At 43.4% G+C, this 19,356-nt stretch overlaps 1 protein-coding gene and 1 long non-coding RNA gene across 2 annotated transcripts in view; one reads left to right on the top strand and one right to left on the bottom strand.

Annotated features, from left to right (window-relative positions):
* Positions 1-19,356, top strand: part of LOC128834455 (uncharacterized) — a 57,258-nt gene that overhangs the window by 10,153 nt on the left and 27,749 nt on the right. Inside the window, exon 2 of the long non-coding RNA XR_008444429.1 lies at positions 8,754-8,877. This is a non-coding gene — a long non-coding RNA (uncharacterized LOC128834455). The remainder of the gene's footprint in view (positions 1-8,753; positions 8,878-19,356) is intronic.
* Positions 1-19,356, bottom strand: part of IYD (iodotyrosine deiodinase) — a 133,958-nt gene that overhangs the window by 1,042 nt on the left and 113,560 nt on the right. Inside the window, exon 5 of the mRNA XM_054023206.1 lies at positions 16,349-16,433. Coding sequence (XP_053879181.1) covers positions 16,349-16,433 — 85 coding nt within the window. The remainder of the gene's footprint in view (positions 1-16,348; positions 16,434-19,356) is intronic.

Genomic DNA, 19,356 nt, shown 5'->3' on the forward strand with positions numbered 1-19,356 from the left:
GATTGTTAAAGTTATACAAAACTTATGCAAGAGTAAATATTTTCCAATGGAATAATCAATTTGAATGGTATGGGGTTCTCATAACAAAAATTTTGGTGGCCTCAGAGTACAGTCACCAACTCTTGCTGGTGGCCGCTCTGACAAATTTTCCTAAAATACTTAACTAGGAAAACCAAACAAATATGCACAGACACATCCAAATCATTGTAATTGATTTATGTAGGGTGCCTTTTACAGTCTCAATAAAAATCCCGTACAGTTGTATTTTGACGCTTCTGGCCCCTCCTCCTCCTCCATCCTCATCCCATCGCCTCTACTCCCTGCTAACGTCCCCGGACTCCCTATTGCTCCCGGGCCTCCTATTGCTCCCCCCACATTGCCCTAAGCTCCCTTCTGCAGCCTCACACCCCAGGCATCCTGATCCTTGCCTCTGGACCACAGCACCCAGTAAGGCCAGCCCTCCTGAAACCCTGCCGCCCTGTGCTGATGCCAGCCACCGGAGTCCCGCAGCTGAAGCTGGGGGCAGAGGGCTGCAGGGAAGGGACACTGCTTTGCCCCCTCCCCCATTTCTACCCAGGAGGCTGTCGTGGCCACAGGAAAACTCTTTGGTGGCCGCATGTGGCTCCGGTGGCCACATTTGAGAAATGTTGGGCTACAAGAGCCTTTAGACTCAATCCTGCGGAAGGGGAAAGCACGTACCTGTGTTGCCTGACAAAGTGTTCCAGGAAAAAATTGTGACTCAGGAAATCACAATTCCTCTTGTGTTACTCTCCACTGCAGAGAATATGGGGGATAAATGGTAAACTAGTTCATCCCCTTTCCCTTTTCAGGATGCAGCTTGCTTCCCCCTTCATGGGAACAGGTTACCTAAGGCGGTTGTAGAATTCCTGCCCTTGGAGGTATTTAAGAACAGATTAGGAAAACACCTTTCAGGGATGGTCTAGACTCTAGATATATGTAATCCTGCCTCAGCACATGGGGATGGACTGGATGACCTCAAGGTCTGTTCCAGCCCTACATTTCCATGATTCATGCTTGACCAGCTGTGCTTCCCAGCATGTATGGAGAGGTACAACCATGGCTCCACACATTCCCTGCCCTCCCTACTCCCCACTCACTTGCTCACAATGGGCAGGTATTGGACATACCACCTATGTTCTCTCCCTCTGCCCCCTCCCCGTATCTCAGCCATGATTCAAGAAGCCCTAACTCAGTTATGCATCGGGTGGGGCAGGTGTCATGATCTCTGGGTAGGCTGCCTCTTCTGAGACCCTTTTCTAGTCCCCTGAGTGCACCCCTTTCAAGTGACAGGCCCATGTTTCTACTTCTCTTTGGGCTGGAATCCCACAATCTAAACATTTCCTGACTGGGTCTCTGGGTTACCCCTCAATGGCTGCCAACCATGTTACCGAGCAGGTTCAACTGGGCTTGGACCCTGCCAGATTTCTCCTTCAAGTTCCTGTAGTCAGTATGTAATAGTATGCAGTTACACAGAAGCAATTTCTGCAAAACCAAGTATGATTTGGTAGAGAAAGCTGTGTGAAGAGGCCTTAAAAATAACAAAGTGACCTATACCTATATCGTCTTACCTCTGCTTGGCATTCTCCTCAAACCCCTAGGTAGATATGACTTAGCCTTGGTGTCCTCGGTTCTCTCTAGCCAGTTGGAGACCCTGTCTCTCAAGTCTGCCTGTCATTCTCACTGCATGCTGAGTCTATATCCAGGTCAGCTTCCTGCTGAGCTGATCACTTTCCCCCTCCTTTTCTTCTGGGGGTATCTTTTTAACCCCTCAGGGTCTTTTAACCTTAGCTCTAGCCTTGGGAAGAGAAAAACATTTTAATCCGAATGGTGCCAGCCAGGTAGGTTCTTTCCCCAATGATGGCCCAGCCACTGTTATCTTGACTCCTTTGAAGCAGATACATGAGTGGCTATCTTATCTGTGTCCTTGTTTTACCCTTCCTGGGTTCCTTAACAGCCTCATTTGATTGGACTATGCATTCAGGTAGGTAAGAATATGAAATTGAACAAAAGCATATATACAATAATAATAATTAATACAAACATTTTCCCAAGTTCACAGGCAGTAATTACTCTTGAATGCTCCCCTCTACAGCTACATTAGACCATCTATAATGAATCATCCACCATATGCCTTGATATACACAAAGGAGCTGAGTTACATGCACTCATGGGCTGTATCCTGTAGTCATTATTGAGAGAAGGAAAACCAAAACTTTTAATTGACTTAATTTGGAATTTTGCCTTATTAAGGCTTTCAGAATTGTGCCCTATGATAGGGCTCACCCCATCATTGCTCCCCTCTGAATATTCCCATAGACTTTGTTGAGAGTCCCACACATTAAAAGAAAGATAGCAGGATCAAGCCTGAATTTTTAAGAAAACGCAGTGTTTTTTTTAAATGCAATTATGAGTTACCTTTCATCGCTGTTAATACAGATTACTTGCATGGTAGTTTAGAACAATTAGCCTGATGATAGGGGTCCATTGTAATGTAAAGGGAACATCTTAAAATATACAACCACAGGTCTGTCCTTGCTCATCAAAGCTATTAAATTTTTTTTTACCATTTAAATGAAAAGGTTGTGGGTCTGTACTTTCAAGCTGTACCTCATAAACTGTAATCTTCCAGTATAATTAGACTAATTGTTTTAAAATACCATGTGAATAAGGAGTAAGAACCATGGTAAAAAGGCAATAGACTAAATTAAATCCTGGCCTAACTCCACTGACTTCACGAGTCAGAGTCATCGCTGGTGTAATTCCAGTGTATTTACCAAAGTGCTAGTTTCTGTGGACACCAAGAGTATGTCTACACTGCAACTAAACACCCGCAGCTGGCCCATGTCAGCTGACTCGAGCTCACAGGGCTTGGGCTATGGGGCTGTTTAATTGTGTAGATGCTTGGGTTCAGACACTGGGACCAAGCCCAAGCCTGAGCCCAAACCTGAACATCTACACCACAATTAAACATCCCCATAGCGCTGCTCTACAGCCAAAATGCTTCTGAAATAAATGTAGTCAAACTTTACTAACTCTGGGTCACTGAGAACAAAAATGATGCTTAAAACTGTTGATTGGCTCTAGTTTTCAAGATATGCTATTGGGTCAGTATATACGACCCTTGACTTGGGAATGGCGGAGGATAAGTGAGTTATAAAGGGAAGGGATCTCAATTTAAATCAGAAATGACTAAAATACATCCTTGACTGGATCTATGAATAAATCTAGGACTGGGTTTGGACAGTACTTTTTTAGGCAAAACAATGAATGATGCAATCTGAAGCTGGTATTGCGTCATACAGGATATGAATTGCATCATGTTATTCCTAGAAGTCATGGATGATGCAATCATAACGAAGCTTACATCACTCTGCTGAACAAATTGCCCTATATCAGCTCTAGAAATCATACAGTGTCATGCTCTCTTATTTGTCAGTGTTTGATTTTGCAAAGGGACACATTTCTGTTTAGCCAAAGTGAGCAGAGATGCCTCGTACTTGTGTGAACAGTGCAGATAACTTCTGCTATGTTTGTGGTGAAGTGACTTCTGCATCACAAAAGCGCAGTATAACCACTATGGTTAAGAAAGCCTATCACCTTTATTTTGGCTGCAAAATTGGAGATCAGGACAAGAGGTGGGCCCCACACATATGCTGCAGCACTTGTGCAACAAATCTTGGCCAGTGGTTGAACAGGAAAAGGAAATCTATGCCTTTTGCAGTGCCAATGATTTGGAGAGAGCCAACAGATCATACCAGCAATTGTTACTTCTGCATGGTGCCTCCAGTTGGGAAAGGTGTGTCAAAGAAGAAAAAGTGGACTGTGCCTTATCCAAACATTCCATCAGCTATACGCCCAGTACCCCACGGAGAAGGACTGCCGGTTCCTGATGCAACAGAATCATTCTCACTTGAGTCAGACGAGGAAGAGAAAGAGGATGAAACTTCTGGTCCTGAACCATCAATGTCACAGGACCCACATTTTCTCCCATCCTCCTCCTCTGAACCACACCTCATAACACAAGGTGAACTGAATGACCTTGTCAGGGATTTGGAACTACCCAAGAGTAAGGCAGAGCTGTTGGGCTCCAGACTACAGCAGTGGAATCTCCTGGCAGGTGATGTTAGGGTTTCCATGTTCCGTGACCGTCAAAAGGATCTTGTCCCATTCTTCTTCATGGAAGGTGATCTGGTAGCCTGCAACAACATCGATAGTGTGATGGCAGCCCTCAACATCGTTCACGATCCAGATGAGTGGAGACTGTTCATTGATTCATCGAAGACGAGTCTTAAAGCTGTTTTACTGCATAATGGCAATGTTTTGCCATCAATTCCAGTTGGTCATGCAGTCCATATGAAGGAAACCTATGACAACATGAAACAACTTTTGAGGTGCATAAACTATGACCAACTTCAGTGGCAGCTTTGTGGCGATTTGAAGGTTGTTGCTCTCTTGCTTGGTCTGCAGACTGGATACACAAAGTACTGCCGTTTTCTCTGCGAATGGGATAGTCGTGCAAGAGATTCCCACTACATCAAGAAAGATTGGCCACTCCGACAGTCATTGGAGCCTGGGAGGAAAAGGGTTCAGCATCCACCCTTTGTTGAATCAAGGAACATTTAGTTACCACCCTTACACATCAAGCTGGGTCTGATGAAGAACTCTGTCAAGGCCATTGACAAAACACAAGCAGCTTTCAAGTACCTCCGTGGAAAATTTCCAAGGTTAAGTGAAGCTAAGATAAAGGAAGGTGTCTTTGTTGGTCCTCAAATTCGTGAACTTCTTCGAGATGATGCATTTGAACATGCACTGCGTGGCAAGGAAAAGACAGCATTGAAAGCCTTCCAGTTAGTGGCAATAAATTTTCTCGGAAACAACAAGGCAGACAACTACAGGTTGTTGGTGGAAAACCTCCTCAAGGCATACAAAAGCCTTGGTTGCAACATGTCACTAAAGATACATTTTTTTTGCACTCTCATCTAGATTTTTTTCCACCGAACTGCGGAGCAGTGAGCGACGAGCACGGCGAGTGATTTCACCAGGACATTGCAACAATGGAGAAACGCTATCAGGGCAAATGGAGCCCATCAATGCTTGCAGACTATTGCTGGACAGTGACAAGAGATGCTCCATTTAATGAATACAAGAGACAAGCCAAGAAGCGCCGAGTAGACACTGAATAGGACTAAACTATGTACATAATAGTTTTTTGCCTTTTGTTTCATAATACATTTTATTTATATAACCCTTTTGCTGATTTTTAAAGTGTTACATAAACAGGACAGGTGAAATGTTATCATGTAAAGCAACCATAAACCTATGAAAAGACCTAGGTTTACAATTTGATTAAAACTCTACTATCTACACAATATACATAGATAGAAAATGTAAAATATCTTAGAAACAGTAGCCAATCAGTTGTTTTAATTGTCATATTTGAATTCAGCACATCAAAATACATAATAAATAGCACATTTTATCTCTGAAGCAGACGACTTCTCAAAAATCGTAGACTAGTGTAGCCTGAGCCCCATGAGCGCATATCAGTTGACATCGGCAAGCTGTGGATGTTTAATTGCAGTGTAGACATATCCCAATAGACCGAAATTCTCCCCTGCATTCAGGCTGCTTTGTGCTATGCTTCCAGCACAAGATGACCCTCAAGTTGAATAGGTATTCCTGGACGATTAGTCAGCATAGGGTGACCCTGTAGTAATGGCTAGGAGCCAGCAGAGTGGTTCCTATGCCACTCCACCCTCCTGCTAGTGTAGGGAGCATGGACTGGCCAAAGCTTGCCTGCACTCTGGTGACCTCCTGCTGCTGTAATAGCCCATTCAGGTTGCTAGGAGCTGGCACACTTTAAATCAGTCCTGAGGCTGCTGTAAATTACACTGCATGATTGGCACTCAGCCAGCCCAGGGTGGCAGGAGCAGAAAGATATTTTGAATGCCACCAAATCTGAATGGTAATTTATACCCATTTTGGACTCATTTACACACACACACACACACACACACACACACACACACACACATATATAGGTGACTCTGAAGTGCAAGGTAGTGGAGAATCAGGCCCCAAGACTAATTGCAGGCATTATTATAATGATCACTCAGGATTATTACTTGCCAAATGATAACTTGCAGTGATCTCATGATTTAGCAGCTGGATATCCAGGAAGAGGATATGAGCACTGCTACTGCTAATGACATTTTTTCTCTTGCTAAAGTGACATAGGAGCTCTTTTCATTCCTAGGGTCCTAGTTTCAAATTCCAGCAAAGACAAATGTTTTTGATAATTTAAGAATTGTATATAGCACAATAGGTGTGCATCGTATTTTAAACAGAGAAAAATAGGATGCAAAAACTTAGTCTAGGACAGTGGTCTCCAAAATGGGGTGCACACACCCCCGGGGGTGCGCAAGAGGATCCTTGGGGGTGCGCGGCAGGAGGAGCGCTTTTTTTTTTTTTTTTTGCTTTGTCAGTTCAGGCAGGAGTCCGAGCGGCAAACCGGTGCGGCAGGGGGTACGTGCTCAAAATTTTTTTACTGATAGGGATGCGCGATCAAAAAAGTTTGGAGACCATTGGTCTAGGAAGTTGAGTGTAAGACAGAACATGGGAGCATAATGACATTAGACCAGGGGGAGAAAATACACCCAAAGATTTAATGGTTGCAGGTTTGGCATAGTATGTCCTGTTAGTTCCTTTTGTGTAGTTTCGAGTAGTATCATGGGAGTGTGGGTCATTGTTGGAATGATTCTAAAAAAATAAGTTTTGGATTTTTGTTTTTTTTTAAGAAGGATCATGATACCAACACCATGTAAACCTCTCTTTATGCTTGGTGGTCTGATTAGAACATTTCTTGTTTGTTCATAAACAAGTTCAGTATTTTTAAGCGAGGGTGAGGTCTGGAAGAAAGTAGAGCAATGATGATATTTTCCGCTATTTCTTAGGGATCATTTTGTATAATTTTTAATCTTTTTTTTTTTTCCAAGCAGAATTCCACTAGTTTAGTGAGTGACTGACAGTGTACTGTACATGCAAGAGGCTCAGAATCAAGTCATTTCCAAGAATGCAGCCTTCTGGAGTCTTTAATCTGCTATTTCCAAAGAGACATTACATTTTGGCAGCAAGGGTACCCAATTTATACTGGATACGATTACCAGTTTACTGCGAGAACTGACTATCCCATGAAATTTCAGGTTAAATTCTCTTACAGCCTTCTTGCTCTAAACCTAAAAGATATGACTGATGCAAGAAAGAGAGTGGATCTGCGCCACTTCCTCAGGCTTGAGATCCAAAACCTCCTTCCCTGCCCTCTGATATCTTACTGATTCTTTCAATATTGTGATACATCAAACTCAGCAAAGTGTCCCACTTCACCAGTTTGACTTGACAAAGGGGCCAACAACCCCTTAAATCCATTAGCTGCATGTAAATCTGAGCAGCTGCACTATGAGTCATTTCAGGACCAACTAATTGAATAAATGATTGTCATTGTGTTCAGCTGAACTAGCACATCCTCTGTGAAATCCTTGATCTCTTCACAGATAAAGCCATACAAGTTAAGTCAGCTATGGCAAAGGCATAATGTTTAGCCAGTATCTCTACTCCAAGACCATTTTTGAAATGTGTAGTCCAAAGTCTCTGGACTACCACAACTGATGTCCACAATTTCCACATATTTTGTTTTCTAGAGTTCAGACAATGACATACAGGGTAAAATTTTTGAAGGCTCTTAAGTCACTTCTGTACTTTTGCAAATCTTATGCCATCTATATACAGAGTGAGAGGCTGCATAAGCCTCCCTCAATGCCAAGCTAACATTAGGAAATCTATAGAAGCTATTCATTCCAAGTCTTGCCAAAACCCTAAAGATTTCTATAGTGTTCTAGGGTAACAAACATTCATTTGAACCTTTGTGAGGCAAAAAGGGCCTCAAAATGGCACATGGTTGGCACTTTGGAGTGCTCCATTTCAAATGGTAATGTCCCAATTATCCCTGGCATTGAAATGTTAGTCAAAATTGCACAGTGTGCCTCACGGTGTGTCAGTTTTTGAGAGGGGGGGGGGTTTAAGAGTTGCAGTGACATTAGTGCTGAAAGGTGATAAATTGAATGCTAGCTCTAATGTCCTTTATTTGTGCACAGAACAAGGACAATATGGTTGGCAGCAGATGTCCTCCTGCCAATTATTTATATGGCAGTAGTGCTTAAAGGACTCTGTAGGGGATCAGGACACCAGTGCTTAAGTGGGGAAATGGGAGTCACACGTGATCACAGACCCAGCCAAAACAACAAATAAACCCCAACAACTTAAAAAAATTGAAAATCAAACCAGGTCATTAAGGGGCGCACTTTAAACCCTGTTTTACCAAAGCTGCTGCTCTCAGATTATGATAGATCTCCATTTTTTTCAGACCACTTTAAGTACCGCACCTAATGTACTAGACATTGTACAAATATATAAAGAATTAATAGTCTAAATAAATATGACTCAACTTGACCTAAACCCTTAAGGAAAAACCTACATAATTTAACAATAACAATTCTCTGCACTTTTCAAACCATCCTAAGAGAATTATATCTCTGCTATATAATTCAGTTGGCTGATTTAAAAAAATACTTAGGATTCATCTCTATTAAATTCTACAGCTCTTTAGAGCAATTCCTATTAAAAGTCATTAATTTTCTAAAGAAACTTATTGGTTTCATCCCTATTACATTCTACAGGACTTTTCCAGACCACCTCAGGGAAGTGAGGATGTAGCAGAATCTCTAGAGCCGATTCAGTCTGGTCTGTCTGTTGAAGCTGTCAACAAGGGCACCGTCTGTGATGTGGACACAAATACCTATTGTGAGTGAACTATTTCACCTATAGGTCACTAATGATTTGCCCCAAACGCTTTCCTATCCTATCTAGGTATGGCAGTAAGAGATTGTACCATGCCCAAGGAAGTAGATAAGTCTTGTAACCCATCAACTGCCAGCTTGCCTTTCCTGGAGGGAAGACTGCCCAGATGTACCTAACAAACAACAGGAAATGAAAGGAGAAAACCGTTAGTCAGTCCAGGCTCCTTCTGGACAGAGCTTCTTTTTCTGCAAGGCTGGAGGAAGCCCTGGGTGGCTGGGTCCCAGAGTGTAGGAATAGCCAGGAAGGGTACTTGGTTCTTGGTCCAATATAACTAGGCAAAAGATCCAAGTGAGCCTGATAAGCCCCTAAAACAAGTTTTACCCATAGAATAAAGACCTACTTTACCATTCATCAGTTTGTTTCATGTTCTCCTGACACATAGGAATAACCAAAATTGTTTCCCTGAAGCAAGGGGTTGATCTTGTGAGAAAGGATCTCAGCCAACCTGACTGAAAACACTGGGAAAACACTGGCATTAGACTTGCTGGGGCCCGGGGCCAGACCTAGATGCCAGGGCTCAGGTTATAGGCCCCCAGCTGGGGCTGAAGCCCTTGGGCTTTGGCTCTGGCCCCCCTGCCTGGGGCAGCATGGCTCAGGCTTAGGCTCTGGCCCTCCCACCTGAAGCTGCAGGACTCGAGTGGGCTCAGGCTTCGGGCCCCCCTCCTGGGGGTCGTGTAATAATTTTTGTTATCAGAAGGGGATTGTGGTGCAATGAAGTTTGAGAACCCCTGGTCTAGATAATACTTAGTCTTGCCATGAATGCAGGGGACTGGACTAGATGACCTCTCAAGGTTGCTTCCAGTCCTATGAGTCTATGAAATATGAGAATTCTGTGAGTGTTCAGTGGAACAGGGGCTGAGCACTCCAGAGGGACACTTAGGGGCCTGGGAGGTTGATGTGTGCCTATCTCCAACCTGTACAGAGAGAGTAAGGTCCATGGAGGCCTAGAAGGCAGTGCTTGTGTTGCCAAAGGCCCGTGGCCACAGCAGGCACAGACAAGATTTCTTCATGCTAAGGGCAAATGGTGGCAAAGTACCTCACAATCCTGGGTAATCCTGGGAAGTGTTACAAGGCCCATAGATACTTCCACAAAACAAATTAATAGTCAGTAGCTTTTTACGAATCAGCTGCTCCAGACCAGGCATGGGTTTGAGTTGGCAACCTGAGAGGGAAGGCCTTGTCTCCTATCACTAAATCTCCTTAACTATTCAACCTTCCCCTTTCCCCACCCCACCCCCATACTTTTAAACTCTGTATCAATACCTAATTGGTCAACTATAGCCACAGCTATTCCATCACAGTTAATAAATTGTGGCGAGATTTTTCTTTGGAAGTTAAGAAAGTTTTCCACCAGTAGCCAACCTAACAGTGATTTGAATCCTGTAACCTATGTTTACTTACTGATCTTTGCAAAGGTTTACCTATAAGCAATTGACTTCAGTTTGCCGTTACCAGCTTGACTATTTTCCACTTGAAATGAAGTGTGAAATGCATAGACAGCAGGCTACCAGCTTCAGGTTAATAGCAGAATGAAATGCTTTAAGCAGATGTTGAAGGATCTGGAAACAAAACTTGTCAATGTAGAAAGCTAATGATCACAAATGCACGAACATGCAAGGTAGAAAGGGCTCACCAGCTTTCTTAAGGAGGGAATGGGAAGTTGGGGAGACATGGACTTAGGAGCTCAACACCCATTGAAACTCAATGGGAGTTAGGCACCAGACTTTTCTGCCTTGGAAAATGTCCGTCTCTTTGTGGCGGATGATGACTTGGCCTCAGATACACATGCTTTTGTCACCTCCTCTCTAGACTATAGCAATGCAGCATATCCAGTTGTGAAACCATTAGCCCTAGGAAACACCAGCTATTACAGAACATTGCAGTATGTTTCCTCTGCAACACGGGCTACTGTGAGCAAATGAAACCTGTCCTCTGCTCTCTACATTTCCCATAGAATGTTGAATCATCTTCAAGGTCTTATTTTCTATGTGCTCAATAGCATGGCTCCAGCATACCTAAATAATCACCTAAAGCTTCAGGATGATGACCATAGTCAATAACTCAGCTCCTTTGGCACACTGGAACTTTCTAGCCTCAGGGCAAAGCTCATCTGTACAAGAAACACAGCCTTCCAGGGGGCTGGTCCAAGAGCATGGAACAAACGTCAAGAAGAACTAAGGACCACCATAAACCTTACCACCTTTCACGCCAAGTGCAAGATGCACTTTTGACCTGCATTCTCTAATAATACATAGCAGCATGTATTTATAAAATCAAAAATACTAATGAGACACCACCCTGCACACAATTCTCTATGTAAAGACTCCATCAGTCAGTCATATGACATTTAATCAACTGAGCTTTCTTCATCATGTGCTCTGTCTGGAGACTACAACCTGCAGGCTTAAAGGGGAAATGTCCCCATAATAAATGGGCAGGTTGCACCTGCACTTACAGGTCAACTCTCTATTACAGCATATTAATTAGGCTAATAGGAGGGAAAAACCACACATTTTCCCAATTAAAAAAATATTTTGGATCGCTCTGCCAAAGCAAATGACGGTCGGAAGTTAGAATTTGGCATGAAGATAACCATTAAGGAGGAGAAATGCCTTTCAGAGTCCCAGTGAAAATTGATTTTGACTTGGCAGATTTATGAGGGTTAGTTGGAGCCTCCGTGATATTTCTTATTTTACTTTTACAATAGTGCTTAATTAAGGGAAGCGTGGATGACAGTGACTGTATATTGCCTGAATCATCTTACAGTTTATGCACAGGGAATGCGCTTACCGGTTATTGCACCTTACTGTTATTACACACACTTCAACATTGCCAACCCTGAGCATTCAAAACTCAGGAGTCAGCCCCCTCCCCAAAAGTCACGAGATTCTGTTTAAATAATTCATTTTCCATTCTACTTCTTTGCCTTCTAGTTTCTGAGCCTTCAGGGTGCACTGAATGTTGTTGTTTTATTAAATTAAAGCGGAGATGCTCATGCAGTCTCATGAGTCCAGCATCTTAAGAAAAATACTGGCTATCATGAGACTAGTTATAAAATCATAAGAGTGGGTGTCACAGGTGGGGCTGCTCCGTAGTGCCTCTTGTGGGGCCATAGGTGGTACTGCAGATACTCCCTGTCTTAGACCACCAGTTGTGACCACTTACTTGGGGCAGGGTGGCTTGTACTGTAAGTTTGGTGTCTGTAAAAATAACCAACTCAAACTTTGGCTGTCTGCAGCTTTAAACAAACCTCAAAGGCAAACACCTATCTGTGTACTTGAGGGCAAGGCGCTGATCTGTCCCTGGGGTTTTGGGGCTAACTATCACTGAGAAGCTCCTCTTCTGTCCTAGTCTCACCCCACACTGCCCTGAGAAGAAGCTAGCAAGCCTTCTTAACTAGCCTGTTGTCTCCTGATTAGTCAATGTCTCCTCCTGACCCTTCTAGGCCTATAGAAGAGGCCTATGTCTTTTTGGTAACCTGGTCTGAGTGAATTTTCCTTGAGTAAGGAGGGGCATGTCAGAGCACTGACACCTCTGACAGGGAGCAAAGAAGGCCTGATAGACCCATCACAGTTGGTCTTCTCCCACAGGAGCCCTTGGCCCATTCACATATGAAGTAGTGGGACCCTGGCACTGCTGACATTTTATGTGTGGGGTGTGACAGATATGTCAGTTTCCTGCACTATCCTTGCTAAAAAACATATTGAATTAAGTTTGGAGTCAGGGCATACACCGCATACGCGGCTGCGTAGGGCACCTGAAAATTTGGGGTACCCCTAGTGTCCACCCTCCTGCCTCTTCCTATCCCTGTTCTCAGGGCCACCTGGGGGGGGCAAGTGGGGCAATTTGCCCCAAGCCCCCACGAGAATGTCGGAGGCTCCCCCCTGCCTCCAACTTCGCCTTCCCCCATCCCCTGGCGCTTCAGCGCGCTGCATCCAGACCAGGAGCAGCCCTGGACAGTGCTGCAGTGGCATTGCATGGCTCGGGCGGGGCCTGAGTTCCTCCCGCTTGGAGCCACATGGTAAGGGGGTGGGGCTGCAAGCTCCAGCAGGCCGAACGGCAGGAGCTCCTGGACATGGCTCGCTGAGGCTCTGGGAGAGAGGGAGGCAGCATGGTAAGCTCCTCTGAGCCAGGCACCCCCCAACCCCATTCCCCCCCCCAGCCCTGACCCCCAGCTCCGAGCCCAGCCCCTCTGAGCCGGGCGCCCCCCTGACCCTATTCCCCCGCAGTCCTGACCCCTAGCTCCGAGCCCAGCCCCTCTGAGCCAGACACCCCTCGACCCCATCCCCCCCAAAGCCCTGACCCCTAGCTCCGAGCCCAGCCCCTCTGAGCCGGGCACTCCCCCGACCCAGAGCCCAGCTCCCCAACCAGCCCTGGGCAACAGTAGCGCCACCCCCAGGCAGCAAGAGCCCATTGGAACTAACCATCACCATCACCCAGCGACAGCCCATTATGTAATTGCAAATGTATACATACCATTAAAGCATTTAATGTGTTTAAATAATGTATTTAGTGTATTTTCAAATTATTAAAATTAATTTTTGAATGTATTTCACTGGTTATTTTTTACATTTCCAAATACATATTACTATAGTATTGCAACTTTTTTTTATGGAAGGGGCCCCTGAAATTGCTTTGCCCCAGGCCCCCTGAATCCTCTGGGCGGCCCTGCCTGTTCTGACCCTTCCTGCAGGCTCCCAAAGCTAGCTGCTGCAGCCTGGTGAGTGTTCCTCCAGAGGGGATCTAATAACTTAAAAATGAAAAAGCCTTCCAGACCTATTAGCACAACATTGAAACTGTTAAAGAGCCATTCAAGTGATAATGAAGCCATTTAACAGGCATTTGCCAACCCCCAGGTATATTCTGTCAGTTTCTGAATTTATTGACAAAAGCAGTTGTGCATTACTGTAATATTTACTAAGAACATGTTAGTCTACAGGACCTGAGTTTAAAATTTGCTTTAAAAATATGTCATTAGTGAGTTGGTGAAATTATAAAAATCACATCTCTAAAAAATCCTTGCATAGATTTTTAGATGCACAATCTGAGTATTCATCTTTAGCCTTAAATGCTTGGATCTTCAGACATATAGTTTTTTTAAATAAATCTTTCAACAGCCCACCCTTATCTAAAATACACATTTTAATTTTAATTACTATAGTACAAAAAACTTGCTTCCAAAGTCTTTCTGTCCTTTCTGTCTATCCCTTTGTCCCTTCACACACACACCCCGCCCCACCCCGTTGAAGAGAGCCCTTAAAGGGACAACACCCCTTTCCTGCCAGATAGCTGGAAAAACGAGTTTTCCTTTCTTTACTTCTGACGATTTGATGAACTAGTTTTAAGAGAACCCTCCAGCAAAATCAGTACCTTAGTAAGATATAAAATCCTTTGTTGTGCCTATCTTTGGAAACATATATTTTAAAAAGAACAGGAGTACTTGTGGCACCTTAGAGACTAACAAATTTATTAGAGCATAAGCTTTCGTGGGCTACAGCCCACCTCTCCGGATGCATAGGAAGAAGGTAAGAATGGGTCGGCTCCAGCCAACTCAGCACGTGCTGCAGTCTTTAGGAGCCGTATTCGCCGGCACCACACATTCTGTGTGTGGGAGAGGGTACGGGGGTCTCTGCGGGGAACTGTGACTCTTCGCCACTGTGAGGCAGGCTGTGTGGCTCAGTATCCTTTGCTGCCTTGTCCCTCCCGCTCTCCCCCCTGGGCTGCGAGCAGGGCTGCCTTCAGGCATAGGGGCACCAATTTAATAATACTGCGTAGGGCCCCATAAATCCTAAGGATGGCCCTGTTCGGAGTCCATTGTATTAAAAATTCAAAGTTTATGTATTATTGTGGAATTGTATGTAATTTCTCTATGAGAGAGATGTGACCAATGTAAATCATGGGAAGTGGTATGAGCTTCAAAGGACAATTTTAAACAATGTGCCAGGCAAGAAGGAACCTTTGGGACAAACAAAAATAAGTGGGTTTCCTAGGAAATACTTGGTAGGATGTGAATGCAAATTTCCATCTCTAAATCAAACTTTTTGAAGCTATAGCCTGAGGAGAAACCCATTGTCTGCAGATTACCTGTTCCTGTCATCTGAAGCTCAGAGCCCCAAGCTGTATAAAGGAGGGACTCACATATTCATGGTGGTGCTTGTTCTGAGCTAACAGTTGTTATGAATGTGTAACCACAAAAAAAAAAAAAAAAAAAAAAAAAAAAAGAACCCTTGGTGGGGTTTGAAGGGCTGGTCACTTGCCAGAGCCCTTGCTGAATCTGGGGGTTATCTCTGGTAAGCTTCCTAGCATGTGTGTAGGTTCTTTTATTGTTTTTAATATGTTGTCTCTAATGCTTTTACCTTAAAAATAAATGTGCTTGCTTAGAAAGAGCTGTGTAATAACTTTCAACTGTGGGAAATTACACTGTTGATATCCTCTGAGGAGAAAGCAAAGCAGGCCGCATAGATAGTCTGACTTGCTGAGGAGCTCCAGGCAGGTAACTATACAGCCTGGAAAAACCCTAGTCAGGAGGAACAGGAGTACTTGTGGCACCTTAGAGACTAACAAATTTATTAGAGCATAAGCTTTCGTGGACTACAGCCCACTTCTTCGGATGCAGTGGGCTGTAGTCCACGAAAGCTTATGCTCTAATAAATTTGTTAGTCTCTAAGGTGCCACAAGTACTCCTGTTCTTTTTGTGGATACAGACTAACACGGCTGCTACTCTGAAACCTAGTCAGGAGGGAGAGAGAGACAGGTCTCCAGCCAGGAGAGATAGTGGCTAAGGAGCTGGGAGTCTAAAGTGGGTGCCCTGCTGGACCATGAGGGGTAATTAGAGGTGCAGATGCCCTGCACTGTGATATAAGGTGGGATACACTTTTCAAAGGTTGGCACACAAACCTGGTTTCCAATTTATTGCTCTCATGCAGTGTAGGTGACTAGTCAAGATTTGTGTAATTCTAACCTGAATGACTGAGTTTTTCTCCATTAATTGGAAATATTTCTCACATATTTCTTTCAACTGTGAGCTGCACAACCTCCTTAAAGTTTGGACAGGAGTTGAAAATTCTCTTCAGCATTTTTTCCCTGTAATCTGTAGCTTAGTTTCCTGGCTGTTGGTTGGCAAAGGGGCCTCAGAATACAGAGCAGATAAGTGAGATTTTGGCTGCTTTGTTCCACATCACCAGTAGATACTGGGCCAAAAGTCACTTACTTCACTATGACCTGGTCTGGACTAGAGTTTTTGGTCATATTGTAACTCTAGTTAATTGATTACCAATGTATTTGAGTTAGTACAATTGTAAATGGTAAGGCAGGCCATCAGAATTACAGCATGACCAAAACTCTAATCTAAGCAGGGCTGCTCAAGTACCCACTTGCCCCTCTGACACCCACCATGCAAGAATAATGCACCTACCTGGGTCTCTGCTGTAGTGAGTGGGAAGATCTGGCTGGACAGTGGGGAGAGGAGTCCCGGTATGGATCATGCCAGTCTTTGGATCCTAGAGGAAAACACAAGAGAGAAAGAAACAGTCCACAAATAAAGCAAAGCAAACCCTCCCCCCATCGCCCAATAATAAGAGAGACAAAACAAAATTAAAAATGCCAGTTTATTGAAGCAATTAATGAGGGCACAATCAAGCTCCTTACTGTAGTGATCATTGACATCCAAAGAGGTAATCTTCAGTACAACAAGCTCTTGGCTTCTACTTCCAGAGTTGGTCCAGAAGTGAATGCAGAGGAAGCTGCTGACTTTCTTCCATGGCATGTGCACTTATGTAGCGGGGCATAGCCCCTGCTCTTTGTGACATGGGTGGCTCCTCATGCAGGAGAGACCTGTTCAAATCATCCACTGGAACAAAAAACATGTGAGTAGGTGCCAACAGATAGTATATACCATAGACATGCACCTGAGGAAAGGAACTGTGATGGGCATTTGGGGATAGGTGCAGTACTCCAAGATGGTGAAATGCTTGGTGTTGTGTATGGACATGGTGCACAATGATGCACTGAAAACTGGATGCCAAATCTGGACAGTCTGCACCACTGCAGTTTGCGCTGATGCAATCAAACTGGTGACAGCTGTAACAAGACCATTCTTTAGGTTAGATTCAGCCTAAGACGACATCTACACTGGCAAATTTAGGACCCATAGTTTACCATAGTTGCAGGCCCACTAGTGGAGGCTGAAGTATAGACAGGACTCGGATGTTGTTATCACCTGTAATGCTGGCAAACCAGCTCAGGTTAGGCTCAGCAGGCCAAGTAACCTGTGTATGAACCTTAAAGGCTTGACAAGAGGAATTGCAATTGTAATCAGGACAATTCACTTGTGTGTGGGTACCAAAGAGATGTTAAAAGGAGTTAATAGACTAGGTCCATTCATTTGTGTTGATAAGAAATCAAGGAAGATGCTGTGTGTATGTTTGTCTGTCTATATTTTGTCACTGTAATTACCTTTACATTAAATATGCAGCTATACTCAATTGTCATTAGATCAAAGCCTGTATTTAGCCTTTTGGTGGTGTATATACTGAATGAATCAAAAAGAATGAGGAGTACTTGTGGCACCTTAGAGACTAACACATTTATTTGAGCATAAGCTTTTGTGGGCTAAAACCCACTTCATCGGATGCATGCAGTGGAATCAAATGAATATTACCTATAATTGTCTTCATCTTATCTATTCCTGTTATAATGAATTACTGGCAATTGCTTTATGTAAATCAGTATAGCTGGGTTACCTGTGTATGCATAGGAAGTAGAATGTTAATTTCAAAGGATGGGTTGTTGTGGGCTCAACAAAAAGGGATCTCCAAACACATGCTGTGCTCAAAAGCACTTGGCAGCCTGTTTCAACCATAAAAGAAAAACCTGTGATCCTGCCAACTCTGATGTGCTGAACTTTAAACAAGTAAAGTTTGAGCCATTGGATGGAGATCCCTGAGTAATTACTTGGGATGCCCTGAAAGATTCAGGGAAAGTCTCTAATAGACTATGTCTACGCTACCATTTGTACTCTAATCTTCTGGATGTACCACAGAAACTAATTGCAAATTAGCAGAGTTAATATCACTGCTTTCATCCTGATCTACAGATTCTGAAATGAACTGTAATGTATATGATTCACTTTAACAATATAATAACTCTTTTTTTAATTAATAAAGATTTAGTTAGTTTACTAAAAGATTGGCTGCAGCATGGTATTTGGTGAGATCCTGAAGTATATTTTGACCTGAGGTACGTGGCTGATTCCTTGGAGTTGGAAGAACCTAATATATGTGATTTCTTGTTTTAATAATCATTTATCACAGAAGTCCAGTTTGTCTGGGTGGTAAACCAGGGGCTGGATACCTAAGAAGAGACTGTGATTCCATGTTAAGCTGGTATAGCAATACAGGAGTACTCATTTGTTGCTGATTTGGTTAAATTTAATTGTAGAATATACCACCAGTGTGGGTGTATCTGCCCTATTTTCTGTCAGTCTGTCCTGAGTTTGGCATTTTCAGCTGTGACCCACTCTAGGCACTGTAACACCATCATGTTGTCTCACTTTACTCCTAGAAGGGGTAGATGACTCTGTGGTAAGAATGTTTGAGCCCCATCTACAATTCAGTTCCTGCCACCTATGGAAATACAATGATAGTGAATTATGAGTCCTAAACTTCATATTATAAACAAGTCCATTAATGGTAGTAAAGATGGGACTAGAACAGTGACTCTCAACCTTTCCAGACTACCATACCCCTTCGAGAGCCTGATTTGTCTTGCATACCCCCCAAGTTACACCTCACTTAAAAACTACTTGCTTACAAAATCAGACATAAAAATATAAAAGTGTCACAACATGCTATTACTTTAAAATTGCTTACTTTCTCATTTTTACTATAGAATTATAAAATAAATCAATTGGAATATAAATATTGTACTTACATTTCAGTGTATAGTATATAGAGCAATATAAACAAGTCATTGTCTGTACAAAATTTTAGTCTGTACTGACTTCGCTAGTGCTTTTTATGTAGCCTGTTGTAAAACTAGGCAAATATCTAGATGAGTTGATGTGCCCCCTGGAAGATCTCTGTGTATCCCCAGGGTTAAACGTACCCCTGGTTGAGAACCACTGGACTAGAACACAGGCCTCCTAACTGCCAGCCCTCTGTTTTAATCACAAGACTATCCTTTCTCCCCGGTAACTGACTTGCATGACATAACATATTGCTGATGTCAGGTTTTGGGATGAAGGTGGTGAAGAAAGCAGTGTACTGAAGGTTACAGTGTGGATTACGGAAACCAGATTAACGTATACCACCTGTATACGCTTGGCTGATCTCTTGTTACAGAGTAGGGACTGGAATAGCTGAAAGAATCATAAATGATTTGCTAGGATCCATGATTCGTGTCCTTTCCCTAGGCTGTGTTTAT

The sequence above is a fragment of the Malaclemys terrapin genome, chromosome 3, assembly GCF_027887155.1.
Source record: "Malaclemys terrapin pileata isolate rMalTer1 chromosome 3, rMalTer1.hap1, whole genome shotgun sequence".
Lineage (NCBI taxonomy): Eukaryota > Metazoa > Chordata > Testudines > Emydidae > Malaclemys > Malaclemys terrapin.